The following is a 22740-nucleotide window of genomic DNA, read 5'->3' as shown; positions in this document are numbered from 1 at the left end:
GATAGATCTTTCCTGTAATCCAGTGACATTCAACATGCCTGAGGAAGGTTGTGTGTGTGACCGAAACTTTGCTCAATAAATCTATGCATGTACCGTGCAAGATGCAGTGTGCAGGTCATCTTTTATTGTTGAGGTGTGCGAACGTTTTGTACTAATCCAGACATTAAAATCTTCAAAATCAAAGAACTACGCATTGTTTTTCCTTTTTGTGAATTGCATTAATTTACTAAATTGTAAATTGTTTCTAATTTACTCATTTGGCTTTGTCTGTATTTTGCATTCTAAGCCAGTGCTTCTCGACCTTTTCAAGCCGTGACCCCCCATAATAATCATATTTGAACTGGGGATCCCCACCCTGACAAGCACTTGGAATGTAGGAGTTGAGGCATTCAATTTAGTTTAACTCGGTTCCACAGATAAATATTGTGAAAATAGCAGATCTACAAGCTCGCAACACGAGGCGTTGTGAACTTGTCGATCGGCTATTTTCAAAAGGTTTGCCTCTTATATCATTTAACAATTTGGGGTGGCTCAGGGGTAGAGTGGCCGGGTAGAGTGAACTGGAAACCGCAAGGTTCCCAGTTTGATCCTGGGCTTGGGGGCTCCCCCAGAGTTAAGGTCCTTACACACCGGCGAATGTGCGAATATACGCAAAATTCGGACTCGTTCCGAATAATTAAAAGACGCTTTTTCGCTTCGCTTTTCCGCTTTTTCGCGCCATGTACGCTTGCATTGACTTTATAAGGTTTTAAAAAAAAGCGTATTATTCGCACGAAAAAAATCGCCCCGGTGTGTAAGGACCTTTAGTGTTTAAGTGTCCTTGAGCAAGACGCTGAACCCCTAATTGCTCCCGATGAGCAGGTTGGTGCCTTGCATGGTTTCCTCCGCCATCGGTGTATGAATGTATGGGTGAATGTAATGCACAATCTATGTAAAGCGCTTTGGATAAAAGCGCTATATAAATGCACCATTGACCAATGTTTGACCCGTTTTTATTGCAGTTTGTCGATTACATTTGATGCAGTAATGGTCTTTTTCTGACAGTGTAATTGCCACTTCAGTGTCATCTGGGGACCCCCGCATGATCGGTCCCGACCCACAGGTTGGGAACCACTGTTCTAAGCCACCATATCACTGTCATTTTAATTATTGTCTTCGCTACAGGCCAGGAGACGAAAACGTTGCATGCACACTCCCAGTAGGTCTCGACAGCATTGGAAATGAGGGAAACCCCAACTGTCTTTTTGAGAATAACTTAAGCTTTGAAATGAAATGAAATTATTATTTTTCTTTTATTACGTTTCAGGAGACATTGCAGGAACAAAATTACGGAACCATGTGAGAGCATTTCTTGAAGTGATGTGACTGGTATAACCTTGGGTTATATACATATCTGGCCATGATATAAATCCAAGATATTCACAATATTTATTTGTTTTAGTTTAATATATTTGTTTCTGTATTTATTTGCGGCCTGTCTTGTCGTCAATGTTTAGAATGTGTTTTTATGCATCTTTTCTATGTTGGCAGAATCCGCGTCATTTGCTTTGTCTATGAGCTAAAAGTGTGATTCTAATAAGGCCTCTCCATGCAATGTGGGATTCCTCCTTCCTCACTCACAGAGCACAGGAGCAACTGATTGGCAAAGGATTGACAATATTTGAACTTGTCCAGGTGAGGTATCTATATAACCCAAGGTTCTACCAAAATCACTTTAACCCATTAAGACCGGGAAAGCATCTGTAACCATTATTTTATACTTTGGCTATTCAAAAACAGCAGATATACAAGCACACAGCGCCTCACTTCGTGCCGTGCTACGAGCTTGTAGATCTGCTATTTTTGAAAAATCTTAAAGCGAACATTTTTAACTGAAATCTTTGCTTCTGGGTGTCCCTAAAACAACATATTTTAGGATGGGGGGCGATGGCCAAATACATATGTGAGCGGGTACAGTGCTTTAGGCAGCAAGGGAGCATTTTTCATTTTTCATTTTATTACAGATTGTTGAAGTACAGAATATAAGCTTTCATATGATGTATCATTCATTGAAATTGGAACACATTTGAAGAAGATGTGATCATTTGAATCTTGTCATCTTTAATAGTCTAAACTGAGATAATCCCTTGTAAAGAATTTCCACTTTCTAGCACCTCTCAGCTCCAGGTAATGGGCGTGAACAATGGGTAATTTATTCAACCTAGCCACTCCTCTAACCACTCCCCCATTTTCGGATTTTTACTGTGGAAAGCAACTAAGTACATTTACTCAAGTACTGTACTTAAGTACATTTTTTTAGGTATTTTATACATAGGCTATTTGAAAATAGCCGCTCTACAAGCTCACAATGCGCATTGCAACGTGTTGTGAGCTTGTAGATCAGCTATTTTCAAACATTTGAGTACTTTTACTTTAGGTACTTTAAGTATATTTTGATGCCAATACTTTTGTACTTTTACTTTGCTTGAACGTAACATTTTGAGCACAGGCCTTTTACTTTTTATATTGTGGTATTGCTACCACCAAGTGCTTCTTCCACCACTAAATTTGACCCACTGGTAGTCGACTATAGTCGAGGTTTACCTACTAATGATAAAGACACGCACCAGCTATAGGTCCTGCATTAACTCCAAACTGGTGTTTGCACTCTCCATTTACAACCCGTACATCTACAGAAACGTTCAGATTTCAAATATAAAGTCCTTACCTCATGACAACGGATGTTACCATTCACTTCGGGTGGGTCTAAGTACCCGTATCTTCCATATTGTTCAATAAAAAGCATTTTAATCCGATCGGCGGCCATTTTCTCATAGAGTTATAACGTAGCAGGAGTGCAATACCCCCCCCAACCGATACGGCCGCGTAGTTGAAAAAAAAACCGGAGATGGCCATAAATCGGATCAAAATGCTTTTTATTTAACAATACGGAAGATACGGGTACTTATGAGGGCCCGTACATAATTATAACACCCGTGGTCATGAGATAAGAACTTTATATTTGAAATCTGAACGTTTATGTAGATGTACGAGTTGTAAATGGAGAAATGCAAACACCAGGTGTACGTTCTGCCATGACGCTTGTCGACGAGCTAACAATGCTAGCTCCTAGCCTCGTTACTCCACTGTTGTTTTGGCCACATCTTCAGTGAAATACTTCCATACGAACGTCGAGCGGCCTGTTGTTTAGCTGGGGCTGACCTCACCTAGCTGCTGTGTTCGCTACAATCTTATATTGTTTATACAACTAGATTCTGTCCCGAAAAAGAAAAATACTGGCCGCTTCCTAGCCCTGGTCCAGAGCGTTAGTGAGATTATTTTTATTTACTCCACTGCGCCCTCTACAGATCTGGACAATTTGAACTAACCATTAACCAAATCTGTAGAGGGCACTGTGGAGTAAATAAAAATAATTTCCGTCTTGCGGACATTTTCTGCCCAAAAAGTGTATTTTACAGAGTAGCTGGGGTGCTGAGAGGCTTCCCACCTCCGAGAATAGACTTTCAACAACACAAAACAGCCTTTATTTCAGTGAGTAGCGAAATGGTTTTGTTTATTTTCACTACTCTTGAGTCTTCCAGGGCGTTAGAGGGAACTCACTAACGCTCTGGACCAGGGTCCACCGTGGTGAAGTTAGTTTCAGCCTCAGGTTGAATATTCACCCAGTGGATATTACTCCAGTAAAGTAAAATACCTCAAAATTGTACTTAAGTACAGTACTTGAGTAAATGTACTTAGTAACTTTACACCACCACAGAGAGGAGCGAAACTGATGGGCGGGGATTAGGCTTGTAACCGGAGTACAATGCCTAGCTATGACCAATCGAAACCTCTCGGGTTAGCAACTCTCTACCAAACTCTCCGCCCACAGGACTCACAAACAGGCACACAGACTAGCAGAATAGGAGCCTACTTTACTATACAAATTTAACCATCTAATGACGTTAAAACGGATATCTGTTGGGATTGAAAGCTTGCTCGACATTCGAACTGTGTTAATATGGAAAAAAACGAAAATCAGCCAAAAAAAAAAAAAAGTTATTTTGCTTAGTTTCTACCGTTTCTCATCTCGCGAGTTGATGCCCGAAACACCAGGCCTGCTCACATATACATTTTGACATGAAAAAGATTGAGAACCACATAAAACTGTTAGGATTTAGAAGACATTTGTAAAATCGGCCTCAGTTCTTAATGGGTTAGAACTACAACATAAACCGCAGTATTCAGATTAAAACACAATCGCTCAATCACACAGACAGTTTTGGTTAAGCGGCCGGGATCAAACCCAACAACATCCATCTATGAATCAACAAATCGCGTTCCATTGCCCATCGTGACGTTGTGACCTCAGTCTTCGTTCACCGACGTCTTTCTCGGCGACAGAACAAGGTCCTTCAGTTCGGGCGTCAGGGACTTCAGCTCGCTGCGGATCGCCTGGGCCTCCTCGTCCTTCTCGGCGCTGTCCTCATCCTCTCCCATCTCCTGCTTCTTCCCGCCGCCCTGGCCCAGGGTCACCAGCTGTTTCACCACCAGGCCCTGATAGCGAGACAGCAACTGGTGCTGCTCCTGAAACACATCGACACACACACACACACACACACACACACACACACACACACACACACACACACGTTTCAGTAAAAATAACATTTGTGAAATGGGACATTCTGCAAAATGAGTACTTGTACTTTCAGAACTTAAGTATATTTTAATGTGAATACTTTTACTCAACTGAATTTTGAATACCGGACGAGTTATTTCTACATTGTGGTATTAGTACTTTTACTTAAGTACAAAATGTGAGTACTTCTTCCACCACTGCTAGTTACTAAACCATGCATGTATTCACTGAGTGATTAGGTTCACTGCAGCAGTACCGGCGGTATGCGTCCGGTGAGCGTGCCGACGATTTGAGGCACACAGCGTCCTGGCGCATGGAGCATGCAGTTGGTGCTGGCCTGGAAGAGCAGAACGCTGGTCAGGTGGAGAGCCAGGGCCGGGTCTTCTGTCTCTTTCAGCTGCTCCATCAGCGCTTGACGGTGCAGGAACACGGCCTGCCTGCAAACGGCACACATGAACGCTGATGTCAGTTAGACCTGTCACAGTTATTACATAATAATCGTCTAATCGCAATTATTTGAGATAATCGTCATAATTATTACCATGTTAAAGTTTTTCATATATTTTCAAACATTTTCAAGAGTAGTGGAAATAGCCAATCTACAAGCTTGAGCTGGTAGATTGGCTATATCCACTATTCATGTTTTTAATATCCACTATTCATGTTTTTAATATCCACTATTCATGATTTTTTTTAAGTATAAAGTCAGGGTTCCCACACATTTTTACCAATGAATTTCCAAAACTTTTCCAAGACTTTTCCAGAATATTTAACCCAATTTCCAGGCCTGTATAACATTATTATATATAACATTCAGCGCAATAATGAGTCTCTTACTCTTTTGTGCAATGCCCAAAGAAAGGCAGTGTAGCAAAAATAAAGAACTAAACTAAAAACTAAAAAATTGACTAACTACACATCACGCTGCAGCACGTTGTGAGCTTGTAGATCTGTTATTTTTGTCACGTCCGGTATACATTAGGCTGCAATCACGCAGCCCGTTCGGAAAGAAAATACATATTTTGTGTAATGTTATAGATGTTTTGGAAAGAAATTGCCAAAAACAATGCATAGCCAAATACTTTTCCAGGACCCTTGATAAATTCCAGGACCCTAGACAAATTCCAAATCTTTTCCAGGACTGGAAAAAGATTTTTCTAATTTCAAAATATTTCCAGGAATTTCATGACCGTGGGGACCCTGTAAAGTTATTAACTCTTTAGACTGCCATGGACGAGTTCATTCGTCAAATTCTGCCAGGGCTCAGCCTGCCAACGACAAGTTTGGACGAGCTCTTTTTTTTTTCTTCTCACACAGAACCAGGAGATAACGTGATCCAAAGATTTACTGCTCCATTGACTTGCTGTTTAAAGTATTTGAGAAAAAGCCTGTATCTCGGCTCCTGGGTTTTTATTTTTGCCGAAACATGCTATTTTTAACGAACGGGAGGTCGCAATGACCTTTTTTTTTGCGGAAGCACAGTGAAACCCTCCGTGATTAGCAACCATCAGGGGATCGATCATACTGGAGATACATATTCTGTGACTACTTCAAAAGGTATCTGCCCTGTGCACCTTTTGTTAACAAAGCCTAAAAGCCAAATAGAAATGCATTTTTTATTGATGGCGTTCTACAAGCTCACAACGCCTTGCAACACGAGGGGTTGTGAGCTTGTAGATCGTCTATTTTCACTATATTTATCAGTGGAACCGAGTCAAACAAAATTGAATGCCTCAACTCCTACAATTCTAAGTGCTTGTCAGGGTGGGGGGGGGGGTCCCCAGTTCAGATTATGATTATTTTGGGGGGGTCGCAGCCTGAAAAGGTTGAGAACCACTGTCTTAGAACAGCATCCAGTATTTGTGCTGAACACTAAGTTTATTATTACTTATATATATCATATATATTACCTGTCCCTTTTCTTGTCTCCCTTCTTCAACATGAAGCCACACACCTCAGCTGAAGTGTCAACGTTGGTTAAAAAGTCTTCAATAAACTGTGAAGGAGACAAGGTAAATAAATAAATAAATAAATACATACAAACAAAAAAAGGTATACAAGCTGCTATGTTGAAGCATTACATTTCATCCTTTATACAGACCATCTGATGCCAGAAAGCAGCTTACTTTTCCATTCAAGCAGTTGTGCAGCTTCATAAGAGGTCCTTTTGTTTCATCAGGTAGCTTTCCCAATATCTTCACTCTAGCCTAAAGGACGACAGATGGGGAATTCAATGAGACTTACTGTACAATCAGCAAGCATGTAGGGGTTAACTGACTTTTCCCAAGGAAACTGTGATTGTACATACATGTTGATGGATTATATACTGCGCTTTTGCATGGATTGGACCAATAACATTTAGGTTACAGTGTATCTCTTTTTTTGTTGTCTCCGCCGGAGGCGGAGAGTATGTTTTCGCTTCGTCCCGCCGTGTGTTCACCTCCCTCCTAGCCAAGCTAACATTGGTCAAGCTCCACGTGACACGTGTCAATATGTTGACACCAATGCCTTTGATTGGCTAGAGGGACGCATGACGAAATAAAATCCTATAAATAGGTGTGTCACTTCAAAAAGCCATTTATGTTTTTTGAAGTGAGGTAAGACAGGATCAATCAGTCTTGATTGGAACAGTACCTTCCAGTACAAATCACCCGTCCGTGCGTGTGTGTGTCCCTCTGAGAACACCTAACATTGGTCAAGCAAAGGCGCAGAAGGCCAAAGCTAAGAAAGCATACTCATCTACAACAGTAACACAGAAGAGGACTATAGAGTTGAATTGATCCCACAACAAGGCCGAAGTCTTAATACTGTAACAATTGGCCACCTTGATCAAATACATTATGTAGCACTAGAGAAAACTGACATAGATCAAACACACCAATCAACTGCTGAAACTGTTCAAGACAATGAAGATGAAGAAGACAGACAAGCATTTGAACAAACCAGTCAATTACGACGACTCCCATATGACACATTGCTTCAAGAAGAACATTTTTTAGATGCAGACACTACATATTCAGTCGCCCCTGCAGAACACCAAAAACCACGCGCATTCTACCAAGACGACCCGTTCTACCAAGACGACCCGTGCTATTAAAATAGCACGGGTCTGCTGGCGGAGACTTGTGCTCCGAGGAGCACATTTTCTAGTTTTTCTTTTTTTTTATCCCACGATTTTGTAACCCATATATTTCACCCGGTGCCAATTTTCTAAGCGATCCTGGGCGCTACACTCCCCTCACCAGCCTAGGGAGGCCAGGGCCGAACTCTCGCATGAGAGCCAACTGACCTTCTTGTCACCTGACAGGGGCGAGTTTACCTGGTTGGACGTAGCGTGTGGAAGGAACACGTTATTCCAACCAGTTCCCTTCTCCTCCATCAGGCGCCCCGGCTGTCATGGGGGAGGCAGTATAGTATTAGTGACCAGGATTACTACATGTTTTTGTGAGGGTATTAACTACCCTGAGAGACACGGGGAGAACATGCAAACTCCACACAGAGTAAGCCCTTTCATTACAGTGTATCTCTATACATTTGGCTACATCACTCCTATTACAATGAAGGAAAACCATTTAGCCACTTATATCACCCATTTCATACTTTGTCGTACAACGGCGTCGCACACCAAAGAAGCTGATCTACAAGACCACAACGCTTTTAGGCTTGTAAGGTAATTTTCGACTATAATGACATGCCCAAAATATGGACGACTGGGTTAATGTATGGGACCTCGGGGGGTATTCAAAGTAAAAGGATGACAAAGTGACCTCATTAGTGATGGAGCTGGCGTTCTCCACCGACATCATCAGCTCAGCAGCCAGGAAGTTGACCAGGATGTTGGTGACATCGGTGCACACGGTCTTCAGAACGTGCTTGGCGATGAGGACCTGGGTTTCATCTGCCAGATCAAAGTGGATCAGGAGAAATCAGTGGTGCAGGGTACATTTAAGTACATTTACTCTAGTACCGTACTTAAGTACAATGTTGAGGTGCTTTTACTTTACTTGAGTATTTCCATTTGTCAATACTTCTGTTCCACTACATCTCAGAGGCAAATATTTTTACTCTACAATAATTATTAATTATTTGACGCGAGTTACTAGTTACTTTGCAGATTTAGATTAATATTACAAAACATACATTAACCCGATTTTATACTTACGTTATTTGAAAATAGCACACAATGTGACGCGAAAAGAACTGTTTACATGTGTTGTAAATGCATTATAGCTACATTCATAATAGCTTTATCTTTGCCACTTTAAGTATATTCTGATGACAACATTTTGAATACAAGACTATTCCTTTTAACTCATTCACTGCCACTGACGTAAAAAACGTAATTTGTCCCGTTTACCAATCCTGCCACTGACGTAAAAAACGTAATTTTTATTTTTTGAAAAAAATTAATTTTTTTTTTTTTTTTTTTTTTTTAGTTTTTTTTTCAAATTTGACCCAAAGACCAAGGAGATATGATTGTTTAAAGATCTACACTCCCATCCACTTCCTTGTTAACTTAAAACTTAAAAATTCTGTATCTCGGCTCCTGAGTACTTTTTTTTTTAAATGAAAAATCTCTGGCAGTGGGCAAACGCGGCCAGCAATAATTGTGGCAGTGAATGAGTTAACAGTATTTCTATATTGTGATATTGCTACTACTTATTAAAAAAGTACTTCCACCACTGGGTGAACTGGCGTTCAACTGCAGTGACCTGTTGTGGTGTTCACACCAGCGGCAGGCAGATGCAAATAGTGGCTTACTGCACCTGAGAAGAACTTGGTGCCCTTTTCAAAGAGGCGGATGTTGTTGTAGAGGTTGGTGATCTCCTCCTGGAGGTCTTTCATGCTTTTCTTCTTGTTGGCTCCTGATGGAGAGCTGCTGGAGGACATGAAAACTGCCCTTACCACCTCCTGGTAGGTTTTGGTCAAAGGCCTGTGGAGAAAGAACATACTTCCATGTTAGATGGTGAGGACAAAAATGTTATACTTTTGGCTTGGATATTGGCGAATATGAACAACCAATGTTGGTGGTTTGGGAAACAAAAGCCTTGCCATCTTACACCTTTTTTATTGTTCTTTTAGTAAATGTAATGACTATACCGCTTAAAGTTGGGGTGGTAAAATACATGATTTAAATACTTAACATAAGGTTGTGTAACGTTTAACCCATAAGACCTGAAGCTGATTCTACAAATGTCTTCAAAATCCCAACGGTTTTCTGAATAACATATGTTTCTATATCAGTGGTTCTCAAACCTTTTCATGTCAAGGACCCCCAAAATGATGTTTTTGGCCGCCGACCCCCATCTCAAAATATTTTGTTCCAGGGACCCCCAGAAGCAAAGATTTGAGTTAAAATGTTTGCTTTAAAAGAATATAAATATATTAACTTAACAATTTTTTTAAAAATAGCAGATCTACAAGCTCATAGCGCGGGACTTGGTGCCGCGCTATGAGCTTGTATATCTGCTATTTTTGAATAGCCCAAACGTGTAAAATAAAGCTTTTTCGCTCAAATCAGTTCTTAATGGGTTAAATACTTAATCATAAGGTTGTGTAACGTTTAAGAAAGAAAGAAAGAAAGAGTAAAATGTGAAGGAGAGGTGGAGTCAATAGTATTGTATTTATTTATTTATGACAGCAATCTATATTACCTTACTAATTGTTCCGCCAGCTCAGAAAGAATTTCTTCAGGGCAGTCACTCAGTCTCTCTTCTAAGACGGCCACTATTTCCTCCAGGGTCATAAAAGGGACTTCAGACGGTTTGCCACGACCTATAGGAAAGAGTAAAGCTAAACTAATTGGTCTCAAGGGAGCACTACATTTACCTTCAGTCTTACACAAAACAGTTTAATAACCCAGTTTAACCAACCAGCCATTAAGCTCTTGTTAAATCAGAGGGCCTAAATTAACAAGGTTTAGGCCTCGACTATACGCATATGGATACTTACTTTTCTTAACAGATATTTAATATAAATAAATGAAATAAAAATAAATCCTATCCACATGACCTTACTTTACAAAATGATCTCCGTACACACATAAACGCAAAAATGGTAGGAAGCGAGTTCCCCATCAGCAGCAGACCAGGGACGTGTTTCTGTGTTAACCTCGGCATAGGATGTCAAAACACCTGCTTTAAAGGGTTGTTTCAAAATGTGTCGAAATCTGTCAAAAATAGAATGTTTTTTCAGTACTTAGGGTACTTATATAGGGTTTAAGTACTTAGGGTTCTTATATAGGGTTTAAGTACACTGTAGCCATAATCATACTTTGTTGGGAAGGTCCGGTTTCTTCATCGCTGTCTTCATCCCTCCTCCCTCCCTTCTTCTTGGTTTTGCGTATCCGGAACTCTCTGGCGTTGCCTCCCCCGCCAGCTTTCACACTGCCGCTACCCTCTGGGAATCAGGAATACAACGTAGTACATGAAGGACGGAAATGATCAACAAATGATGGTTCATTTTGGATGCAAGTAACATCATCATCAACATTGGGTTTAAATGTATATAAGTATAGAAACCCACACACATTCTCACATGGAACCGTATATTATTAACCCATTAAGACCTGAAGCCGATTCTACAAATGTCTTCTAAATCCCAACAGTATTCTGAAAAAAAAACTTGTGTTTCTATATCAGTGGTGCTCAAACTTTTTCATGTCAAGGACCCCCAAAATGATATGTATTTGGCCGCCGACCCCATCTCAAAATATTTTGTTCCAGGGACCCCCAGAAGCAAAAATTTGAGTTAAAAACAGATCTACAAGCTTGCCGCGCTATGAGCTTGTATATCTGCTATTTTTTAATAGCCAAAAAAGGTATAAAGCTAAATAATGCTTTTTAGCTCAAATCAAGAAGTGACACAGATGCGTTCCAGGTCTTAACACATTGAATGCCAATCGCGTAGATCTAAGCGAACCTATTTAAAGCCGCAGCGTGCCAATCGCGTAGATCTACGCGAACCGCCGATTCGCGTTGATTTTTCCCCAGGTGCACTTTCGGAATTTTTTGATCCATTTCCGGTTCCGGTTTGAAGACCGGAAACAGAATTATTCGGGTTCCGTTTTTTTCGATCGTATCCGCTTCCTGTCTGGGATCCTGTCTAAAACTCGATTTTCTCGGTTGTTGTTTTTCTCCTCGCTGATCACTGTTTAGCGTGTATCCGCTGTATCTTCAAGATGGCGGCTCGGATTTGGAAAAGGTTTTCGCTGGCTGTTTCACACAGATCCCTTGTGTGTTTAGAACCAAATGAACGCGCACTTTTAACTTATTTAGCGAGGTCTGTGGCGACATGAAAAAAAACAAAAAAACAACAATAAAACGCTGGCACTGGTGAGTACATTATGATATTAACCTCTGGCATGGAATGTGTTAATGGGTTAAACAAATTATGGTTATTTAGTTATTGATTTGCTTTTTAATAAAATACTGTGCTATCATGTAAGAATGTGTGTGGGTTTCTGTACTTCTGACCTAAAAGGTTTTAGCTAACCTGTCGTCTTCTTCCTGCGCTCTGCTTCTTTCTTTTCCTTTCTAGAAGGACCAGTGACTTCGGTCACCACAGATGTTCGCTTCAGATCTTCTTCGGTTACCAGAAACACTGGGTTATTCTTGACTTCCTGAAACAGCACAGCTCTAAAACATTACCGACATGGACATTTGCATGTTCAATATAATAATAAATACAAAGCTTTTCATTGGATATGGTACTTTATCCTTAATGTATTCTTGTAACGCAGCCACTGTGTTACAATATTGCGCACAACATGATTGCAGGCCTTTTCTGCCTTATTGAAGTGATGGGGAAATAACAAACTGTATGTAACATAGGTGTTGTAAAAGTGCGACATCTAGTGGCTGAATGTTGTCTAGCGCCCCTTTAGCTACTTGTAATGTAGCAGATCTAGTAATTGAGGTGTGTTCTACAGTTGCACTGCTAAATGTGAACCCTATCGTCCCTATTCTGGCCATTTTATAATATGCTAACATTCACCAATAATTGGCAAACATTCGCCGAAAATAGCCAATCCACAGGCTCACAACGCGAGCGTGTAGATTGCCTATTGGCAAAGATATTTGGTGTAGAGGGGAAAAGGGAGGGGACCAAGTATAGACGTCTGAGGGTCCCCGGTCAACAAATTAAATAGTGTTTTAAGTGGTTAAATGTCACCTGTAAATCTTTGAAAAAGAAAGCTGTACCATTTGAGCTTTAAGTTGCATGGCTTCATCGAACAGAGAAAGGCAGTTGCTGATGAACTTCTCGCTGACGACCACCGTGTCTGCCAGCACCCTGGAAGAAGACTGCACATTGGCGTTCCTCATGGCCTGGTTGATCAGTATCACGCCGTCCTCCACTGACAAACAGCTCGGCAAAATTGACTACGTCAGGGAGAGAGAAGGGCGAGCAAGTGAGTTAAGTGTATGAGAATGTTAAGAATGTCTATACAGAATGAAGAATAAGTTGTCTGATGTGTAACCTTCTTCCTATAACTGGCTTATTTATTAAAAAGAAAAAAATAACGACACAAACACACGCCACACACACACACACACACACACACACACACACACACACACACACACACACACACACACACACACACACACACACACACACACACACACACACACACACACACACACACACACACACACACACTAGAGCTGGTAAATTAATATTCGAAGATTTCTCGAATATAGGGGAAAATAATTATATTAAAAAATATAAAAATTAAAGTTTACAATACAAAAAACAATGTATCAAGTTATAAAAACAAACAAAATATATGTTTAGTGGATCCAATAAACATAAAAAAAAAAAAGTAGTAATAAAAAAAGTATAATAATAATAATATTAATAATAATAATATTCAAATATTAGCCAATTTTTGCACACACACTCCCGACCCTCATATAGACAGCTAGATTAGAGCCACGCCGTAAAAAAGTAATGTGTGTAATACATTCATGTAAGAGCAGAAGGGCGGTGTATAAGCACCTGGATGTCAGCCCACGTAGCCGAGCTGACTGCTTCCTCCACCGAGGCCTCCACCTGGTCCACTAAGGCCTGGCCCACACACGCAGCTCGCAGGAATAACAGCTTGCTGGACTTGTAGCGCTTCTTAATGTAGTTCGCTGGGTCAGGGATCCCCAACCGGACCAATGCATCAAACTCTGCATGGATATACACAGAAGAAGAGTTAGGTGGATTTCACAGTAAATTCCTCAGTAATATTAACCTCTTAACCCATTAAGAGAGGGAACGCATCTGTGTCATTTTAACATTGCTTTGGCTATTCAAAAATAGCAGAAACACAAGCTATTTTTGAAAAATTGTGAACATTTTGTGCAAATCTTTGAATATACTGTATATTCTAAACGTTTATGTTGCTATATCAGTGGTGCTCCAACTTTTCCATATCAAGGACCCCCAAAATGATATGTATTTGGCCGCGGACCCCCATCTCAAAATATATTGTTCCAGGGACCCCCAGAAGCACAGATCGGAGTTAAAATGTGTGCTTTAAAACGTATATATATGTATTCAAATTTTGCAAACATTTTCAAGATGAAAAAATAAAATAGCAGATCTACAAGCTCATAGCACGCAGCACTCATGACAACACGAACACAGATGCGTTCCAGGTCTTAATGGGTTAAACCCTATACATTTAGTCACGAATAGCGAAAAATCTATAAGCTCACAACGAACGCATCGGCAGGCGACACATTGAGCTTGTAGATCTGCTTTTTTGCAAATGTTCCCCCCAGAATAGGCATACTGTGGGGTTCAAGTCATTAAACTTCGTCACGAATAGTGAAAAATAATAATAATCTACAAGATCACACCACATTGCCATGCGACGCGTTGTAGAGCTTGTAGATCTGCTATTTTTTAAAATGTATACCCTCACTCACAGGCCTAATTAACACTGACGATCTTATTGTGCATTGGCATTATGTAAAAAGAATAATATTTGAGAAAGAGTACCCAGATATCCGTTCTGCTTGAGGAAGGAGTCCACCCATGCATTCTGTGTTTTGGAGTAAATGTCAGGGATGTACACAGCCTTGTCCTGGCGGCCTCCCACCACTGCACCTTTAAGACGTCCACTATTCACCAGCTCCTCCAAGACAGCTGGCAAAACCACATGAAAGCAACATTATTACATCCGGAAAACGGTCCAGGTTTATCACACTGTCAGAGCTGGTATGTGAACTTCACGTCTGCTATAATTACATCAATACTGGTGGTTCTCTTTTACATTTCAAGGACCCGCCATAACTCTGAGAGCGTACAAATGGAACCAATTGGACCCATGAGGGTCCATTTGGTTCCATTTGTACTCTCTCAGAGTTGCAGACCTGTAAGGGTCCATTTGGAACCCTCAAAAGGAATCGTTAGAGGGAACCGTTAAGGAATCGGACCGCTAAGAGGATACCAAACCCAACACACAGCAGGCTATAAACTACCGAATCTCATATGCTACGTTGCGACTGAAATGAATAATTAAGTCAACAAAATGAAAGAACTAGTACTTACAATATAGAAGATGTTCCTGAAATCCAAACGTTCCAATCATGGTGCTGACAGGCGTTGGCCTTGAGAATACAACAACGACAACAACAACAGTAGGGAATTCAGTTTAGAATATAAAACAAAACAAAAGAAAATTATGCTCTAATATGCTTAGAAGATGTTTGGGGGGCGTACCTACCGAGTGATTGCACTGAAAAGCCCACTGATGCGTGCCTTGTGTCGCGCTACAAATCCTTGTGTAAATATGACACCCCTGTTGTACTGATCCATTTCCCCCTGGATCTGCTTTCCTATACGCCTTGACAACTCCTACCATATAAAGATAAAACACACCATTAAACATGTTCTCATTTCTCAGATGCTTTTGGCATCAAAAGACACATTCAGATAAAAGTAGTGAGTCTTTTTAGGGAGCCAAGAGGTATCAATGGAGTATCAAACAGCAAGCAGTGTACTATGTGATTTAACGTATGATCTGGGTGAGTATTTAACCAAAGCTTGCTTTCAAAATAGGGATGCATGATATTGAAATTTTGACCAATATTGTTCAAATCAATCGTTACAATACCAATATTACAACACACGTTTCCAGTAGGGTTTACCATACAGCTGTTATAGAGTAACTGTGATTCTGGGTGTACTGTAGATGCAAAACAACGGTACACCTGATTTATTAAGCCTAATGATGCACATATTAGTTCAAACAACTTAAATGTAACACTTATTTTTACTTAAAGGCATACTAGGTAACGTTTTCAACAAAACTAAAGTTAAATTGTATATCTTTTGTGAGTGGCAAAAGTTTCACAACACCCACTCCATGAATTTCACCCCTGGAAGCCTTTTATTTATATATTTTCTATTGAACGTGGACGGGGGGGACTTTCCCGGGAAAATGACGTTCCTGGCCAACGTCATGACGTCGTGGCCGACGTCATGACGTCGTGGCCGACGTCATGACGTCGGCCAGGAACACCGCAACGGTTTCCTGTTTGGCCAGGAACTACCGCGCTAATAACAAAAAGGAACCTCACGCTGATTTTAAGAGAATGTAGGATTGGAAGATCGAAAAAGAACAGAAAAAGAAAGCACAGCTCATGGTAACTAATGCTCCACTGGCTAAGAGAAACGATCCGTAGATAGTATAAAACAATTAAAAGATCGCTTTTTGAAACGCTTCCGGCTTCCGGTGAAAACGAATGGAATTCTGGGTAATCGAGGACTACGGAAATTGTATGCAGTGACGGTAGTGACCAGCAGAGGTTGCTAAAAATCGTTATTTGTGATTCTGCATTGTACAACTTTAACATTTTTGCCTCCATATGCTTTTATGTTCTACGGTTATTCTTTTGAAAGCTTCCCCAGAAAACACTGATAAAATCTGCAGCCTTCAATCATCAAAAAAAGGGCTTTTTAATCTTCTAAAATCTATTTTAAATAAATATTAGAAAATATCTGCAAAAGTTTCTGGATTATTTTGCCGATACTGATTGTACCAATATTGCGTTGTAAGTAAATATTGGCAGATACATTTTATTCCATAAGATATATTCCAAGATTATGTCTTTTTTATCGTGTGAGTTAAGAGTGGCTGCAGTGTGGCTCACCTCTGTCAGGAAATCCCCTGGAAGGTCATAGCTTTTACAGAGATCGGAAATATTTATAAAACCGGCCCCTTGTAGTTTGTCATTCACCTCCTCTGCTAAGCCGTCCAGGTAAGTACTACAGTGAACAACATTAGATACATCATTTCAGTAAAAGTGAAAAGGCTATGCACCATTTACTGTATGATTATAATATAATTAAATATATTACTGGCATATCTACTGTATGTACTTATTACAAAACGTTTTTTTTTCCTCACTTCGCTTCAGTCTGGCAAACCTCCTATCTCCGCGCACAAACGGGAGAAAACGACCCGCGGCTACTGATTGGTCTGTGGAGGGGGCGGGACCAGTGTTAGCCAATGTAAAACTCGAGTCACTTCCTGACTTGCCTACGTAATGGAAATACGAGTCAAATAGGACCTTGGCCAGACTGAGTAGCGACGTGAGAAAAAGACGAACGTGGCGAATTCCATGTGTTCGCAGCTTTGGTTTGATTTCAACCAGTATACATTTCTAACATGCCTTACGTTCATAATGAGACAAAACATGAACCACCTTATACTTACTTATCTATGAGTTGGCCCAACACAAGGCGGACACCTCTTTCAGATTTTGCTATGTCGTTTGCTCTACTTTCAACATGGACCAAATCCACATTGATAATCTGTAGAGGGAAGGATCACGACATGGTTTATGGGAGGTTTTAGCCAAGACATTACAGCGTAAGAATACTATATAGAACATCTGTTTTTGGCATATGATTTGTAATAGCTGCTCACAGATTTTTCACACATTTTGCTTTACAAAAAGGCGTTTATGAGGGGCAACAGCATGTCAACTAGTCTAATAAAATAAGTCTGCTTGAACGCACCTGCTGGAGATCGACGATGTTGACACGCCCTGCGAAAACAGACAAAGTCTTATTATTCTTTGTCTCTAGATCAGTGGTTTTCAAAAAAAGCAATTGCGTCCCAGGCATACCAATGGACACAAACTCTCAAGGCACATGTGTATTCAGAATAAAAATAGCTGATTATGATCACAATGCATCGCAATGCGTTTTGAACTTGTAGATCTGCTATTTTTTTTTAAACATTTTGTGGAAGAAATGTATACAAATAATCTACATTTTCAGCCTATGACAACATGCCAAGTTGAAAGTGGGAACAATATATATTTTTCTAGGGTATAGAATGTTGTCTCAGTGGGCACACAAAGTACTGATATAGTTATATACAAAAAAATGAATTCATACATTCTTGTATAGTCACAAAATCCCAAGGCACACCCGACGTCCCATCAGTGTGCCGTGTAACACTGTTTGGGAACCACTGGTCTAGGCTATTTGAATGGACCACAATGAATGGAAACAAGGCCCTGGGGCTTTTTGTGTTAAGCCTCTTAGCAACCTTTGAGTGTTTTCTTTTCTTTTTTTTTCTTTTTTTTACAAATTAAAAATATAAATGAGAAAAGGAAAAAGGAGAAAAAAGGGAAAATTTTGATTTAAAAAACTGCGCCAAAATAATTTTAACATCAAACTTAAATTATATTCCATGTTCGAAAAAGGAGTAGGAAGAAGTTTTTTTTATGTGTCTCAAATATCTTTAAAAAATTAAGAAAATATATTACTGTACTGTTAATAATCGTGCTGATAAAGTATTCAATCAATCAAACATTACTGCAGACAATTTCAAGTTGCCATTCCAATAAGTTGTATGGTACTGTATGCAAATTGCAGCCAATGGGCTAAACATGCAATATAACACCAGCATGGTCCTTTTCGATATCAATCTATGCTGACCATATCCAATGTTGTGGTACTGTTAACAGTAAACAGAATTGAAGGTTGATTTTAAACAAATTCCCCAAATTGCTCAGCCCTAGTTGGCATTAGATTGAAAAACAAAATGCCATAAGATGTATGACAGTGATAACCTACTCAACAGATGGCAGCAACATTTGATGGTACTGAACTACAGGTTGAACTTAGCCGCAAACAACTCTTAGATGCTATTTTTAATAATCTGGCATCTAGAGTTGCAATACCAACCCTTGACAGCTCATTCATCCAAACAGAAAAGTCCGATCTGTACAGAAAGCTTGGATGATCCTCTTTGTATCTGCCAAGTTTTTGTTTCATAAAAATCCACTGATGACACGTTATGAGCTATTTTCTGTCAATAAATTCTGTGCAGGACTGCAGGTGATTTTCTAAGCGTTGGAGTTTGGAAGCGTTCGTTGGGAAATCACTCAACGCGTCCTGCTGCCCCCTGCATTACGTGCAATTTCGAAACAGGGCCGTCGAGTGATTTCCAACGAGCGCTTCCAAACTCGAACACTTAAAAAGATTATCACCTGCACAGAATATATTGACAGAAAGTTGCTCATAGTCATAACATGTCTACGGTGGATTTTTATGAAACAAAAACTTGGCAGATACAAAGAGGGATAATTCAAGCTTTCCGTACAGCTGCAATGTTGGTGAGTTTAACGTCGTTTAATACAATCATATGAGACTTTTCTGTTTGGATGAATGGGCTGTCAAGGGCTGGTATTCAGTGGTGTAACGTAACTAAGTACATTTACTCAAGTACTGTACTTAAGTACAATTTTGAGGTATTTTTACTTTACTGGATTATTTCCAATTTTCAATACTTTTACTTCTACTCCACTACATCTCAGAGGCAAATATTGTGCTTTTACTCCACAAAAATTATTTGAAAACTTTAGTTACTAGTTACTTTGCAGATATAAATTGTTACATTATAAAACATACATTAATCGCTTTAGCCCTATTTTATACCTAGGCTATTTGAAAATAGCCGATCTACAAGCTCAAAACGCGTCGCATCGCAACGCGTTGTGAGCTTGTAGATCTGCTATTTTCAAACATGTAGTACTTTTACTCTTGGTACTTTAAGTATATTTTGATACCAATACCTTTGTACTTTTACTCAAGTAACATTTTGAACACAGGCCTTTTACTTATATCTGAGTACTTTTTCCACCACTGCTGGTATTACACAACTCTAGATGCCAGATATTAAAAATAGCATCTAAGAGTTGCTTGCTATAGGTTGAACTGACCTCCATGGATGTACAGCTCATCTTTGATGTCCCTGCTGATCTGGGCTGGGGTGATGTACTCCTTCCCATCCAGCGTGTGCACCACGTCCAGCTTCTTCTCCAGGACCAGCTTTGCAATGATTTCAATGCAGTTCCTCTCAGACAACCTGTTGGAATTGTTCAAAAATACATAAAGTGTTGTTATACATTACTGACACTACAATATAGCTGAAGAGATGTGAGGGAGCAACATAATCGTTGCTGTCAGGCAGAATATTACCTCATATCTCCATATTTTTCACTTTTGTAAATTAATACCCTACTTCATCATACAATAGTAGTATTGCACAGAAGCAGTGAAAATGGTTACATGATAGGTGGGCACCAAGGAAGAGTGGGCACCTAGGTGTGTTAAATTAAAGAATACAATATTAGGAAATCAATTTTTTAGTTCAGTGGCCTTGTGGTTAGAGCGTCCGCCCTGAGACTGGGAGGTCCGGGTTCGAGCCCCGGCCGGGTCACACTTAAGACTCTAAGGGCCCCAATGCCTCACTGCTTGGCACTCAGCATCAAGGGTAGGATTGGGGGTAAGTCCCTGCGACATACTAGCGTCATGTCCAGGGGGTGTACTTGTACATCATGCGGCCTCACGCTAAGACCCCTACACCATTGGTTCTCAAAGTGGGGTCCGGGGACCCCAGGGGTACTTGAGGGGGTTCCAGGGGGTACCCAGCAAAATGTGTTAATATAGCATCACAATAATTTTTACCTTTTATACTTTGGCTATTCAAAAATAGCAGATCTACAAGCTCATAGTGCGGCACTATGAGCTTGTAGATCAGCTATTTTTGAAAAATCGTGAAAATGTGTGCAAATGTTTGAATATATATATTTTTAAAGCGAACATTTGTAACTCAAATCTGAGCTTTTGGGGGTCTCTGGAGCAAAATATTTGAGATGGAGGTCCGCGGCCAAATACATATCATTTTGGGGGTCCTTGACATGAAAAAGTTTGAGAACCACTGCCCTACACACTGTATGATAAGGAAACAGGAGATAGACTAGACTCCTGCCCTATGGGCCTCAGGGCTCTGCAAGGCTTACAATAACATGATTAGAACAGTAAACAGTCGACAATTAAGCTTGACTGTTTAAGTTGAAGGATACAATACAATTAAATCTGATAATGATGTACGTATGTATACTTTACATTACTTAAGACCATTTTTCAAATATTTTATTTACGTAACATTTTGGACTAAATAGACAATTTTACATTGAGGTGCCCAGATTGATTGATTGATTGAATACTTTATTAGCAGTTTGCTAAAAACAACAACACAGGAAGTACAGTTCAATACAAGGTCTGCTAAGAGGATTTTTAAACCCAAGAAAGCCTATGGCTTGTTTCCATTGGGGTCCTTTGTACTCAATTCATAGAAACATTTAATGACAGACAAATAGATGTCCCTAGTGGCCAACTATCCTGTATCCTGACAAAAATGACATATGTCAGACTAGACTCGAGTGAAAGTGATCCTGAACAGGTTAGCATAGCAGTAGCCATGGTTCACATGACGCTTGTATGACAGTCATGTTTCAGGGCTAGCATAGCAGCTGTGTGCAGGGGTTGCCAGATCTGCTTATTATAATTTCACCGCAAGATTTTATTTGAAAATAGCCGATCTACAAGCTCTCATCGCGACGCGTTGTGAGCTTGTAGATCTGCTATTTTCAAATAGCTGATGTATAGGTTAAAGTGCTTATGTGTCCCATAGTTGCTTCTTTTGGGCTGGTTTTCCTAGACCTGGTTGCTTGTTTCTCTCACAGAATCTGGCAACAGTGGCTGTGTGTAGTGTGTGTGTGTGTGTGTGTGTGTGTGTGTGTGTGTGTGTGTGTGTGTGTGTGTGTGTGTGTGTGTGTGTGTGTGTGGTTGTTATAACTTCTTACCTTTGCACCGTGTCAGTGAACTGTGCTCTCTGGAAGTCAGCAGCAAGGCGTCGGATCTCTTCCCACGCAGCCGCCATTATTATTATTGGAAGCTTTGATTATCCGTTGCTTTTTACAACAATTCTCTATGAATGAAACACTGCTGATCTAACTAGCATGAGACCATGGAGCTGTGCTCTGCTAACACACACGTCAACATTCAGTGACGAGTCACGGAGCTGTGTTCCGTGAGCAACAACCAGCTTGTCAAATAGAAGACTTCCGGTGGACGATCTCTTCAGAATAAGAGTACCCTCTAGAGTAAGAAGGATCCATTGAAAAACGATTCATTTGCACATTAAAACTACAAATTAAGCATTTAAACGAAGCTAGACAACCCAAATTATGTTTATGTGTAACAAAAACAGCGTTTAACTGTTTTATTAACATTAAGAATGTATCTAAACCAAGGGCCCAGCTTCCTGCTTTGAAATTGACTCGAATAAGGAAGAGAGTTCAAGTGACAGTTCATGGCCTGTAGTTCAAGCCCCCAGAGTTGCTGAGAAACATTGAAGCTGCCACCCCAGTGGCCAAAGCTGGAACTGCAGGCGGGGAGAAATACATGCACGCGCAAAACATGCTGAGAGATATTTATATATATAGATATAAATATGTAAACATATTATACATAAACACATATGCATTTAGTTATACATAGGCATCTCGAGTGTATTTAATAAATATATCGCGTTCAATCCTTGATACACGGGCTGCCGTAGAACGCAAAAAGGACACTAGTGCGCATGCTCATAACTCTATGGGGATACAAAATCGAACCAATAATTCTACTTCCGGCAGGTTTCCGGGTGCTTCAAAACGCCACTGAGCACATTCATTGAAATGATAGCTGGGGGCGGGGCAATCCGCCCTCTAGTTATATTATACCTCTATGCTGTAGTTTCACTGTTTTACCCC

General features: G+C 40.2%; 1 protein-coding gene across 1 annotated transcript; it reads right to left on the bottom strand.

The window, feature by feature from the left end:
• Positions 1-1012: 1012 nt before the first annotated feature.
• Positions 1013-21975, bottom strand: LOC308081634 (E3 UFM1-protein ligase 1-like). The gene is made up of 19 exons (XM_080457993.1): positions 21787-21975; positions 19858-20003; positions 17642-17670; positions 17337-17434; positions 16771-16885; positions 15342-15472; positions 15167-15225; positions 14615-14761; positions 13622-13797; positions 12823-13002; positions 12116-12242; positions 10895-11020; positions 10276-10396; positions 9388-9554; positions 8389-8519; positions 6748-6828; positions 6532-6617; positions 4878-5058; positions 1013-4566 (listed from the first exon to the last, which is right to left on the bottom strand). The coding sequence occupies exons 1-19, from the start codon at positions 21861-21863 to the stop codon at positions 4348-4350; spliced, it is 2397 nt and encodes a 798-aa protein (XP_080314119.1). The 5' UTR covers positions 21864-21975; the 3' UTR covers positions 1013-4347.
• Positions 21976-22740: the final 765 nt, after the last annotated feature.

The sequence above is a fragment of the Gymnoscopelus braueri genome (genome assembly GCF_963280865.1).
Source record: "Gymnoscopelus braueri genome assembly, contig: SCAFFOLD_279, whole genome shotgun sequence".
Taxonomy (NCBI): domain Eukaryota; kingdom Metazoa; phylum Chordata; class Actinopteri; order Myctophiformes; family Myctophidae; genus Gymnoscopelus; species Gymnoscopelus braueri.
Note: the sequence above shows the minus strand (reverse complement) of the source record. Positions and strands in the feature narration are given on the sequence as shown.

Bases quoted from the DNA above. Each gene is read 5' to 3' on its own strand.
- LOC308081634 (XM_080457993.1), bottom strand. From the start codon at position 21,863: ATGGCGGCTGCGTGGGAAGAGATCCGACGCCTTGCTGCTGACTTCCAG. The intron at 15,226-15,341 runs GTAGGTACGCCC...TGTATTCTCAAG, and splicing joins CTTTTCAGTGCAATCACTCG to GCCAACGCCTGTCAGCACCA. The intron at 14,762-15,166 runs GTAAGTACTAGT...TGGTTTTGCCAG, and splicing joins TCAGGAACATCTTCTATATT to CTGTCTTGGAGGAGCTGGTG.